The 13,827-nt window shown below is 45.9% G+C and overlaps 1 protein-coding gene across 22 annotated transcripts in view; it reads right to left on the reverse strand.

The window, feature by feature from the left end:
• Positions 1 to 13,827, reverse strand: part of ClC-c (chloride channel protein 3) — a 165,057-nt gene that overhangs the window by 137,575 nt on the left and 13,655 nt on the right. For all 22 annotated transcript variants that reach the window (XR_011230662.1, XM_069337220.1, XM_069337218.1 and 19 more), the window contains one exon: positions 3,141 to 3,249. Coding sequence is in view for 21 of the 22 variants with exons in the window: in XM_069337220.1 (XP_069193321.1) it covers positions 3,141 to 3,249 (109 nt within the window). In the remaining variant the exon portion in view is untranslated. The remainder of the gene's footprint in view (positions 1 to 3,140; positions 3,250 to 13,827) is intronic.

The following is a 13,827-nucleotide window of genomic DNA, read 5'->3' on the forward strand; positions in this document are numbered from 1 at the left end:
AAAAAAAAATATTTTTTATTGTTTCAGTTCCTTTCTGGGTGATTTTTCGTTGAGGGTGATCATAACAATTCCCTGCTCCCTATGCCTCATATCAAGGGGGGACAGTTTCTGGCTCTGGATCCCCAATAGGCCAACAACACTGAGACAGTTTCATTGACACTGTCAACTGTTAGTTGACTTGTTGACACTGAACAGAGAAAGACCTGGGCTTAATTGGCACCTGAAGCCAACATCAAGGGACATCATCAGCGGCATATGCTAGGTTGTCCAACATAAGAACGGCCTTTAGAAACTTGTGAAAGAAATTATTCAGAACCTTGTATACCACTTGTCAGAAATCCTGCAGTGTGCAGCTCCAGCATTAAATCCATAACTCGTCAAGCTTAAGACTAAACTGAAAAAGGTTCAGAGATATGACACCAGACAAGGAGAGACTACGGAAACTAAGTGTTACATCGCTGGAAGAAAGAAGAGTTAGGGGAAGACATGATCACCACATACAAGATTCTCAGAGGAACTGATAAGGTAGATCATGACAATTTATTTAACACAGAGGGTACATGCACAAAGGGACACAGGTGGAAACTGAGTACCCAGATGAGTTATAGAGATACTAGAAAGAACATTTTAGTGTCAAGAGTAATTAACAAATGGAATGCATTAGGAAGTGATGTAGTGGAGGCAGACGCTATACACAGTTTGAAATGTAGATATGATAGAGCCTAACAGGCTCAGTAATCTGTACAGTGGTTAATTGATAGTTGAGAGGCGGGACCAAAGAGCCGAAGTTCAACCCCCTCAAGTACAACTAGATGAGTACATTCCTATGACTGATGCAGCTAAGCTGTATCAGTAACATAGCTTCAGGGAGCCACCAAGGGGCTCCCCAAGCAATGCTGTTTTAAGACCTGCAGGAGTTAAAGCACCAGAATTTTCCAATGGCTAAGGTGACACCTACGCTCTTACACTGTAATAGGCCTAACAAATGTGTATTTATGGTTTCAGAGCTCCCAAAACACTTTCCACCAACATGAGATTTATTATTTTGCACACAAATTTGCAGGTTTAATTTGTAGTCATATATTTGTGATTTAACATGCAATATTCACATCATGCCTTAAAAATCCAGACAATATATACAAAATACCAAATGCCAACCAATTGTCCATACTTTTGGGGGGCATGTAACCATAAATATATATATACATTTTCTTTTCACCTTCTTGCTGTATCAACTAAACCAAGCCCTCACATAACTACAACTCATAAAAATCTATGTGAATACAGAGAAAAGCAATATATTGTTAACCATAGTTCAATAATGATATTGCACCACTAATTTTTTATTTATTTAAAATGTGAGACCTCAAAGCCTGGCTCACAACAGTCCCCTTAGTCTATTTTGATACTATTAGCAAGTATATATTTGGATACCATCATGCATCCCAAGGTGCAAGAAGATTGATTTAAGAACTGCTCATGCTAAGTATCAATGTGATATTTGGATCAGTGGGGGATAGGCAGAAGATTGAGACACCCTATTCCAAGAGAGGTAGTGATGATAAAGTAACAGTAGGGTGCTAGATAGGCCTACCATCTCCCACCTGGTCAACAGAGGCTAAACAAAACACATTATCAACCTATAAGGACACTGCTAAACCTTCATGTCCAGATATGCCAACCAATGCTAAAACTATCATAAAACATCATGAACCGGCATGTACTGTACAATACATTTTTTAACGAGACACTAACTTTGAGCACAGTTGAAGTAAGTGATGACTGGCAAATTACTACAGAATAGTACATGAAAATATATTTTAAATGTGTGGAAGAATTCCTCATTAAAATGACAGTAACACAAACTACCCTCACATAACCACTAAAATGAGCACTTGGTATCATTCAGCATCTGTTACATGTGGGAGTGAGTGCAAGTTTTTGAGTTGGGAAGAAGCACAGCAAGTTCCAGAGATGAGGATTGAAACAGCTGATGGAAATAGCTGATGCATGCGATAGAAACAGCTGACGCACACAATGGCAACAGCTGATGCATGCAATGGCAACAGCTGATGCACGCGATGGCAACAGCTGATGCAAACGATGGCAACAGCTGATGCACGCGATGGCAACAGCTGATGCACGCCATGGCAACAGCTGATGCACGCGATGGCAACAGCTGATGCACGCGATGGCAACAGCTGATGCAAACGATGGCAACAGCTGATGCACGCGATGGCAACAGCTGATGCACGCCATGGCAACAGCTGATGCACGCGATGGCAACAGCTGATGCACGCGATGGCAACAGCTGATGCACGCGATGGCAACAGCTGATGCACGCGATGGCAACAGCTGATGCACGCGATGGCAACAGCTGATGCACGCGATGGCAACAGCTGATGCACGCGATGGCAACAGCTGATGCACGCCATGGCAACAGCTGATGCACGCGATGGCAACAGCTGATGCACGCGATGGCAACAGCTGATGCACGCGATGGCAACAGCTGATGCACGCGATGGCAACAGCTGATGCACGCGATGGCAACAGCTGATGCACGAGATAGCAACAGCTGATGCATGCGATGGCAACAGCTGATGCACGCGATGGCAACAGCTGATGCACGAGATAGCAACAGCTGATGCATGCGATGGCAACAGCTGATGCACGAGATAGCAACAGCTGATGCACGCGATGGCAACAGCTGATGCACGCGAGGGCAACAGCTGATGCACGCAATGGCAACAACTGATGCACGCGATGGCAACAGCTGATGCACGAGATAGCAACAGCTGATGCATGCGATGGCAACTGCTGATGCACGCAATGGCAACAACTGATGCATGCGATGGCAACGGCTGATGTATGCGATGACAACAGCTGATGCATGTGATGGCAATAGCTGATGCACGAGATGGCAACAGCTGATGCACATGACAGCAACAGCTGATGCACACAATGGCAACAGCTGATGTACACAATGGCAACAGCTGATGCAGAGTGAGGGTGTGTGGAAAACCTATCCTCAGCACTTGCAAATACTGTAATGACAATCTTTCCCAGTACAGTAATAAAATACAGGATTACGATAAGCAGCTATACTACAAGACATCCCCAACAGTAACTGGAAGACTTACTCTGGTGTCCTGGTTGTGCAGAGTCCATGCTACCTCCACACGCTGAACTACTCAGTGTGGAGTCGTCCTCTTCCAGGTTGCCTTTTTGCTGAACCCCGTTTGCCGATGCCTGTTCCGCAAGACCGCCAAGTTTATTAAGTGGTAGTACTACAAATATATATTTTAAGTCTGTACAATACAAAATAGACTGAAATACTGTATACCATGAATTAATATAATATTCAAGTTAAAACTTATTTTTAATCTGGCAAATCAGAATAAATAAATACAAGTTTTAGTGTCAAATACTACTGTGTGACTTTATCAATACAGTATTCTTTCAACTACTGTTAAGCTAAACATTTCTTACTGTATTTTATAATACACATTCAAGAGCCACAAATTGTACTATAAATTAAAATTTCACATTAATGCATAATATTAATGTTAAAAAACCAGCGTTGAATGTAATGGAACACCCTTTTCTGGGCGAGACCTGGAGGCTCCCTGGAGCTATCCAGGCTGATATGTATATCAGTAGACTTTGGCATCTGTCAGTGTGAGTGGAATTCTAGGCCTACTGGGGACCACGAGCCAGAATCTGGCCCCCTTGTAGAGGCACGAGGAGCAATGGCCTATAGAAATGCACATGGGATTTGGAGCATTCTATATTTGCCATCGACCAGGCCAGGCACCCAGAAAGGTAAGCACTTCTAAACAAACCCCTATTCTGGTTAAAACGACTAAAGAAGACTAATGAGAGGACAGAACTCCCCAATTGAAAACAAGCAAACAAGCATGATGTCACACATGCTGCGTCACATGTCTGTGCAGCTTCCACCGCGCCGACGATCCACCCTCAAATATAAAAAAAAAAAAATTAAAAATTTTAATATTTTTATAACTATCAAAACACGAAAAATAATAATAAAAAAAAAACATCAAATATCAAAACTCGCGAAAAACCGCTGAACGGGGAAGGGGTTGCTGGGGAGCCTGCGGGTCTCACTCAGAAAATGGCATTTCATTACATTCAAAGCTGGTTTTCTGGGGGCAGCCCCTTTGGCTCCCCGGAGCTAACTACCCAAAGATTAGGACAAAAGAGGGACAAACCCGGGAGGATTAAACACGCCTGATCCCCGAAAGCAAGACCACTGGCTTCACCAAATGACCCCGTGGATGACCCAGGAGACCCGAACCCTGGAACAGAGATGAAGGGAACCCGGGTCAACCCAAAACGCATCCAGGGCCACAGAAGCTGCAACATCCAGGCAAAGGCCAAGAGCCACAACTAAACACAAGATGATGCACCCCCGGCCTACCAAACAAGCTTCAACAACCCCAGGGTCCCTTCTGGAAAACAGCCATCCCAACCTCGCCAGGAAAGAAGACAGCTGCAAACGAACAAACCAATCACCAGAACCCAAAGGAGCAGAAACCACTCAAACAAAACTGAACCAAAGTAAAAAGAGAGGAGAAAGCACCCTGTCCAAGACCAGGATGGCTCAGGCGGCGCATGAACAAGCCGGAGGCGAACAACGCCCGAGACGGCTCGCAAAATGGTGCAGAAGGAACATCAAAACCGAAAGCAATCCGGAGCGGCCCCGCCACCGCCACACGAGACAAGGCGACAGTCCTGAACCACCACGAGAGAAAGACAAGACCACTGTAACAAAAAGCATAGTATACCCACGAAGAGTCAAAAAGAAAAAGGAAGGACCGCCAGGAAACCCTATCTGCCGCCAAGACGAAGCACGTAGGTGGGACACCATCAACGAGCACTAGGAACCCGAACCCAGCGAGCCAGGAAAGAACCAACCCTGGCAAGCAGAAATGCCCTGTCCGGGAAGAACTGCCCCAGGACCCTCCGAAGGAAAAAACAAGTCTGATAACGGACGACAATGAGAAGCTGCTGCTTGCAGAAACTGCCCAACTGCATACCCTGCAAACAGCAAGGACAAAATGGCAATGAAAACCTAAGAGCCAAAGCCCAGGTAGAGTTCAATGAGAAAGCGAGCACCACTAGCTGACACGCGAGTTGTGAGGCAAAAACAATGACACCGAATCCTGCCGGATCGATGCAACCAGCTCCAACAGGGCAGAACAACGCACGTGCCACTGAGTAGCGTATGATGAGAACTACTTAGAACACATACTGCACTCAGATAAAGCTATCCGTATGGAAAAGGAACAAATAAAAGATTGTAGCCAGGGCCGTAAATCCTAGCTCCTCCCGTCCCAAAATGAACCGTCGGGGGGCAGGAGTGGTTGGTTTGACATCTACATCCACCTGCAGACATTATAACACAGCAGCTGGTAGCGTTATACAAGAAGATGAAAAAAACTCAGTTCTATAACTGAACATTGGTTCTGTCTAATATCACTGGGCTAGACTATGTACATGTTCAGTTCCTTGATATTGGACAGAACCAGTGTTCAGTTAATGAACTGAGTTCTTTCATCTGTACATATAGAACTGAACATGTACATGTCCAGCCCAGCACTATCATTAGTATAGCCAATAAACCCATACTAATATACAGTACACAACAAAGTGTAGGATCTTCTTATCGTGAGGTTATCTTGAGATGATTTCGGGGCTTAGCGTCCCCGCAGCTCAGTTCTCGACCAGGCCTCCTCTTTGTTACACACAGAGGCAATTTTTTTTTTTTCTGCCGTGTTTTTGAGAGACGCACACATCATCACACTGAAGAGTCACACTGCTGCAGGCTCCCCTGGATTTGACCCGAGGCCTGACAGGAGGGGCCTGACAGCTGAGTGGACAGCGCAACGGATTTGTAGTCCTGAAATTTCGGGTTCGATCCCCGGTGGAAGCGGAAACAAATGGGCAGTTTCTTTCACCCTGATGCGCCTGTTTACCTAGCAGTAAATAGGTATCTGGGAGTTAGACAGCTGCTATGGACTGCTTCCTGGGGACGTGTAACAAAAAGGAGGCCTAGTCGAGGACCGGGCCGCAGGGATGCTAAGCCCCGAAATCATCTTAACACTTTCCTGGAGTTTCCACTTGGAATTACGGGCGGTTTAGATAAGCGCTTGTCGGATCACGACGTAAATTTACGGACCGTGTTATAGTGGGTATTTACTACTCGATCGACTTGGGGTTTGTTTGAATATGTTTGCCATTAAATTTTTGTTTTCTCTAATAGCCACAGTGCCTATTTGAGAAAACAGCAATGTATTGTAACTTAGAGGAGAGACTATTGAGTTGGTGACACAACGAGGGTAATCGCCCACTCCACACACTCTTGTGTTGGCCGCGATCATGATTCTACATTTATATGCATATGTCTGTGTAGAGAATTTTATTCCGAACACTATACAAACAAAAAAAACGGTGTGAAACAAGTATAAACTTGAAAAAACATGAGCAAAGTAAAAACTTTACGCTCACGGGTACAAACACGTGTAAGATTTTATTCACCGCAAATTTATTTGACGCTCTGTTGGCCAATTCTACCCATGTTCTTATAGAACTTTCTATTATATATAAAACTTTCTATTGCGAACACATTGCTATAAAAATGAAATACGTAGCTCGAGAAATAATGTCAGGACAGTGAAATAAGTATAAACTTTCAAAGCGCTGCATCACAACAGTGTCGTCGCTGCTGAAATCACGGCTAATGCTTCGCCCAGTTCCCACACTCGTGCGGAACATAATTAGACATTGATAGGCATATGTCTGGGTGGGGAATTTTATTGCGAGTTCAGTGATATCAAAATAAGCGCTGTAGGATGACTGTGAGGTTGGCAACAAACGAAAGAGTATGAACATTTACTTCCTGAATGGGGGTCACGGCGAGTCATCTTCGTGTTTATTTACTTCGTGGTGGGATAGCAAATGCTTTGGTGACATTTTATGCATATGATCTTGTAGAGAATTTTATTGCCAACGCATTGATACCAAAATGAAAAACGTAGCTCGAGAATTGATGTTAGGAGCGTGAAAAGATTATACACTTTTTTGTGTTTACGCTTGAGCGCCCAGAACGCCGCGCGCACAAGGCGCTTTTTTTTTTCACGAGTGCCGCACGCACTAAAGTGTTAAGATAACTTCAAGAGAGAAGATAACCAGCCTCCAGTATCTAGGGGGCTATGATTGGAGAGATAAGATTAGTTAGTGCGGCATATTACCCGTGATAAAGGTCACGGAATACTAACACATAATTACGCCGTCCATAAACAAAATGATCACTCACGGGCCATGCTCAAGACGCATGAGGTCCAAACTGGCTCCTCCATTCTTTCGGGGAGGGTGCCTAACAAGGCTTCTGTAATGATTATTATTAATGCCGAGACTGATTACTGAGAGAAGATGCGATTATAAAATAATTAGATATAGGATTGAAAGATGACAAGTAGTACGGAAGAGTACCAACGAGTCCTATAAAGGACTGGAAGTAAGCCGCACCGGAAATCGACAGATGTTCCAATATTACTGCCTCCACTCGATTATCCGGACTATATGGGAAGGATCCCCAGCCGGATAATCACGTTTTCCGGATAAGAGTACTTTTTCAACACTGAGTCCATATAGGACCATTTCCAAAAAATTTTATACCACACTAATGATTTGAATTGACACACTAATCAGTGTGTGGGGCTGGGTGGGTGGTTAGCTGCCTAGCTGGTAGGTGGGCAGGGAAAGTGGGTGGGCAGGCAGGTGGGTGGGTGGGCAGGCAGGGATAGATGGGTTCCGGCAGGTGGGTTTTGGATGGGTGGATGGCAGGCAGATGGGCTTGGTGGGTGAACAGGTTCGAGCAGGCAAGTGGGTAGGTGGGTGAGCACCTACCCACCTGGCTGATAGCCCACCCTCACCTAGTGAGGGTGGACTATCAGGCAGGTGGGTGGGCAAGCAGGCAGGTGGGTCAACAGGTGTGTGGGTGGATTGGCAGGTGGGTGGGAGGGGAAGTGGGTGAACAGGTGGGTGGGCAAGCATTCAGGTGGGTTCGAGCAGGCAGGTGGGTGAACAGGCGGGTGGGTGGGTGGGCGAGCAGGCAGGTGGGTGAACAGGTACGTGGGTGGGATATCAGGCAAGTGGGTGTGTGGGCTATCAGGCAAGTGGGTGTGTGGGCTATCAGGCAAGTGGGTGTGTGGGCTATCAGGCAAGTGGGTGTGTGGGCTATCAGGCAAGTGGGTGTGTGGGCTATCAGGCAAGTGGGTGTGTGGGCTATCAGGCAAGTGGGTGTGTGGGCTATCAGGCAAGTGGGTGGGTGGGTGAGCAGGCAGGTGGGTGGGTCGGCTATCAGGCAGGTGGGTGTGTGTGTAATTACCTAAGTGTAATTACCTAAGTGTAGTTACAGGATGAGAGCTACGCTCGTGGTGTCCCGTCTTCCCAGCACTCTTTGTCATATAACGCTTTGAAACTACTGACGGTCTTGGCCTCCACCACCTCACCTAACTTGTTCCAACCGTCTACCACTCTGTTTGCGAAAGTGAATTTTCTTATATTTCTTCGGCATCTGTGTTTAGCTAGTTTATATCTATGACCTCTTGTTCTTAGAGTTCCAGGTCTCAGGAAATCTTCCCTATCGATTTTATCAATTCCTGTTACTATTTTGTATGTAGTGATCATATCACCTCTTTTTCTTCTGTCTTCTAGTTTTGGCATATTTAATGCCTCTAACCTCTCCTCGTAGCTCTTGCCCTTCAGTTCTGGGAGCCACTTAGTAGCATGTCTTTGCACCTTTTCCAGTTTGTTGATGTGCTTCTTAAAATATGGGCACCACACAACCACTGCATATTCTAGCTTTGGCCTAACAAAAGTTGTGAACAATTTCTTTAGTATATCGCCATCTATGTATTTAAAAGCAATCCTGAAGTTAGAAAGCGTGGCATAGGCTCCTCGCACAATATTCTTTATGTGGTCCTCAGGTGATAGTTTTCTATCTAGAACCACCCCTAGATCTCTTTCTTTATCAGAATTCTTTAAAGATTTCTCACATAATATATAGGTTGATACCTGGTTGATTACTCATTAGGTTGTGTGGGGGTCTATGTTCTCCTATTCCACATTCCATAACATGGCATTTATTAACATTAAATTCCATTTGCCAAGTGGTGCAACAGATACTTATTTTGTCCAGGTCATCTTGAAGGGCATGACAATCATCTAAGTTTCTTATGCTTCCTATTATCTTAGCATCATCATCAAACATGTTCATATAATTCTGTATACCAACTGGTAGATCATTTATGTAGACAATAAACATCACTGGTGCAAGAACTGAACCCTGTGGTACTCCACTTGTGACATTTCTCCAGTCTGATACATTGCCTCTGATCACTGCCCTCATTTTTCTATGTCAGAAAATTTTTCATCCATGTTAGAAGCTTACCTGTCACCCCTCCAATATTTTCCAGTTTCCAGAACAACCTCTTATGTGGAACTCTGTCGAAAGCCTTTTTTAGGTCCAGATAGATGCAGTCAACCCAACCATCTCTTTCCTGTAACATCTCTGTTGCTCGATCATAGAAACTGAGTAAATTCGATACACAGGATCTTCCAGATCGAAAACCATACTGACTGTCTGATATTATATCATTTCTCTCCAGGTATTCTACCCATTTAGTTTTAATTATTTTTCCCAATATTTTGACTATTACACTTGTCAATGATACCGGTCTATAATTAAGGGGGTTTTGCCTGCTTCCACTTTTGTAGATTGGAACTATGTTAGCCTTTTTCCACACATCAGCTACAACTCCTGTAAACAGGGATGCCTGAAAAATCAGTTGAAGAGGAATGCTGAGCTCAGATGCACATTCTCTCAGGACCCATGGTGAAACTTCATCTGGACCAACTGCTTTGTTCTTACTTAGCTCCTTGAGCATTTTTTCCACTTCGTCTCTAGACACCTCTATGTGCTCTATGTTGTTCTCTGGAATTCTTATTGTATCTGGTTCCCTGAAGATTTCATTTTGTACAAACACACTTTGGAACTTTTCGTTTAATGTTTCACACATTTCCTTTTCATTTTCCGTGAATCTATTTCCCATTTTCAACCTCTGAATATTATCCTTTACCTGCAATTTGTTGTTTATGAATTTATAGAATAGACCTGGTTCTGTTTTACATTTGTCTGCAATCCCTTTTTCAAAATTTCTCTCTGCCTCTCTAATCACTGCCGTGTAGTTGTTTCTCGCATCTCTGTATCGCTGGTATGTTTGGGGGTTTGACCTCTTCCTGTATTGATTCCATTTTTGTGTCTTTTGGTCTCTGGCCCTCTCGCAATTTCTGTTGAACCAATCTTGTTTCCTAGTTCTGCATCTCTGTTTTGGTATAAATTTTTTTGTGCCTTTATCATATATTACAGAAAACTTGACATACATCTCATTCACTTCCTTGCCTAGCAACAAGTCTGTCCAATTATACTCGCTAAAAAATTTTCTGAGGTTGCCATAATGTCCTCTCCTAAAGTCAGGTTTTTCATTTTCATCAACTATCATATTTTCTTCCAGATTATAACGCATTGCATACTTTATTCCCAAAAAGACGTGGGCGAGCCAGGCAGGTGGGTGAGCGAGCAGGCAGGTGGGTGAACAGGTGGGTGGGCTATCAGACAGTTGGGTGGGCGAGCAGGAAGGTGGGTGAACAGGTGGGCATGCAGGCAGGCGGGTGGGCGAGCAGGCAGGTGGGTGAACAGGTGGATGGGTTGGTAGGTGGGCATGCAGGCAGGTGGGTGAAGAAGTGGATGGATGAGCGAGACTGGACAGACAGATCACATGTCCTGCCTGGTCACCCCCACCCCCACCTCACACTGGCCTTCCCATCTCCCTTCCACGTGTCAACACGTGGGTGTTAACACGCTGTACAATGACTTTTAACATATGCGCCTTAAGTTCTGGTAAATCCCATTTTATTTTCTTGTAAATATTTAAATGAATAAATAGCAAACCAAATACTGTTCTGTACTGTTCAACTATTATAGTGTGTTATTTAATATTCGTAACTAGCTCTCCACAGCAATAAGAAAACAATATAATTCTTGCAACACCTCCAATGCCACCTTCCTTGGTAGGCTTAAGTGAGTCACATCTGTTACCCCACACACTCAACACTCCTCCCTCCCTCCCTCCTTCCCTTCCCTTCCTGATCGACTCCCTCCCTCCTTCCCTTCCCTTCCTGACCGACTCCCTCCCTCCTTCCCTCCCTCCCTCCTTCCCTTCCCTTCCCTTCCTGACTGACTGACTGACTGACTCCCTCCCTCCTTCCCTTCCCTTCCTGACTGACTGACTCCCTCCCTCCTTCCCTTCCCTTCCTGACCGACTCCCTCCCTCCCTCCTTCCCTTCCCTTCCTGACCGACTCCCTCCCTCCCTCCTTCCCTTCCCTTCCTGACCGACTCCCTCCCTCCTTCCCTTCCCTTTCCTTCCTGACCGACTCCCTCCCTCCTTCCCTTCCCTTCCTGATCGACTCCCTCCCTCCTTCCCTTCCCTTCCTGACCGACTCCCTCCCTCCTTCCCTTCCCTTCCTGATCGACTCCCTCCCTCCTTCCCTTCCCTTCCTGACCGACTCCCTCCCTCCTTCCCTTCCCTTCCTGACTGACTGACTCCCTCCCTCCTTCCCTTCCCTTCCTGACTGACTCCCTCACTTCTTCCCTTCCCTTCCTGATCGACTCCCTCCCTTCTTCCCTTAGGGAGGGAATCATGAACAGTTGAACTGTGACCTTTAAGCAGTGTGTGTATGGGGTGTGGGGCAGGTGGGGGGGGAGGTGTGTCAGTGGTGGGGGGAGGGACGGGCTCACTAAGATAACCCTACACTCGTCATCAATAGCCAGAATTGTTTCTTAAATTTTGTTTCTTAAATTCTGGATGTACAGTACATGATCATATATATTTTTGCTTACAGATTATGTTTAGCAATATTATTAGGATAATAAAAATGTATAAAAGTACTTGTTTCATGATGTATATTAAGAATCCTATCCAACTAGCTCCAGGTACTTCTTAATTGTATTAGATGGAAATTCTCCAGGCTGGCACTCTACTGCCACCTACAGAAGGATCTCTTGGGGAGGGAGGGAGGGAAAGTGAATGTGGGTGGGAGGGTGGGACAGAGGAAGTGAGCAGCAGTGAGGGGTGACTCCCTCCCTTCCTGGTGGTGGTGTACAACAAGTGTTAGGCCACTCATCCGGCTAAACACCCGCTTTTCCGGCTCCCATGGACATTTTGGCCGAATAGTGAGATAACTTTATCCGGCCATGATTTTAGCCGGATAAGGGCATTTTTCAGATGGTCGGATTCAGGATAATCTCGTGTCTACAGTATTTGAAGTATCGAAGTTCTTCTCAAACTTTCAAGATCCTTGATAATCAAATACAAAATCACAGAGGCTCATATGGGCCAATTGGCATACGTGTCCAATGGTCATGCAGGATCCCGATACGATTCGAACACGATTGTGACATGATGTACTCGTCCTAGATAAGAATGTTGAGAAAGTGGTGAAAATTACCCACATGAAGGATGGAACTGACAGACCCAAAGGGACATGGAACCAAACCTGGGGAGGGGCCGACACCCAAACCAACTCATATGTAGCGGGGAAAGGGGAAGGAAAACCCCCCATTCCATGTAACAGTAAGCCCCACTCAGAGGGTAGGAAAACCCATAACGGGGTCAAATGGGTCCCAAGTCCCCCCCCCCCTCCCAACCCCGGGAACCTCCACACCAGGACCCAGGACCCGAATTTTCCTCCAAAGCCCTGGCCTCAAAAGAAAAAGCCAGGGCAGCTGTAAAAACACTAAGTAAGGGGGCCCCCTGGTCAGACCCTCATATGCAACGGCTGGTGGAACCAACTCGAATGCCTCCATCGCCATCCCAGAAGGGGCAACCCCCAAAACTGCCCGAGTCTCAGAATCCTCTAAACCCCGCCCTGACTCAGAAGCTCTCAGATGTTCCGGAGCCGGAAGCAAGGGGAAAAGACCAGAACGAACCACAGCAGGGGAAGAGCAAGGGGGTGCAGACCGAACCAAGGCCGAAGCGACCAACACCCAAAGTTCGGGTCCCTATAAGCAAAGCGGGGCAGCCTTGGGACATCTAGGAATAACAATCAACCACCTGCACCCGGATAATGTCAACAGTGGATTGGGTGAGTGGAGTCACAACCAAGCAACAATGCTCGCAGGACTCCAGGTCGAAGGTGTCACCGACCCAATAGGCGGCATGACGGAGGCAAAAACAATGAGCATCGCCCTATGACAAAGGGACAGAGCAACCCTCAAACTATTGGACCCCTTGTGCCCCCGCGGGGTTTCCCAGGGCTCTTAGATTGTTATCGCTAAGGGTAAGCCCAGGCAGGGTACTGCTAACCGGCACCCAAGTCTACCAAACAAACTTCTAAAGCTGAAACCCCGGGACATGTCCAATCACGGGGAGGGGGGCCAAGCAGGGGGTACTATCGAACACCGAAGGTCACGACCCTAATATAACTGGTGCAAGGGACACAAAGGCAGAATCCCCCACCAGTCAGAAATAAAATGAAAAGATAAACCCCGCAAGAGGACAACGTACCCAAAAGGAACAGAGTCAGCTGCTGTTATAGGTGAAAACTAGCTGGGCAGTACTCGCCCCCCTACCAGTGCAAAAACTACCACTAACCCCAAGGTAAACAAGGAAGGAAACCACCCAACACACTCGAGGTGGTCAATCACCGGGCAGCAAAAGACCAATGTAGGTAGACCCCAA

Source organism: Procambarus clarkii, chromosome 37 (assembly GCF_040958095.1).
Source record: "Procambarus clarkii isolate CNS0578487 chromosome 37, FALCON_Pclarkii_2.0, whole genome shotgun sequence".
Classification (NCBI taxonomy): domain Eukaryota; kingdom Metazoa; phylum Arthropoda; class Malacostraca; order Decapoda; family Cambaridae; genus Procambarus; species Procambarus clarkii.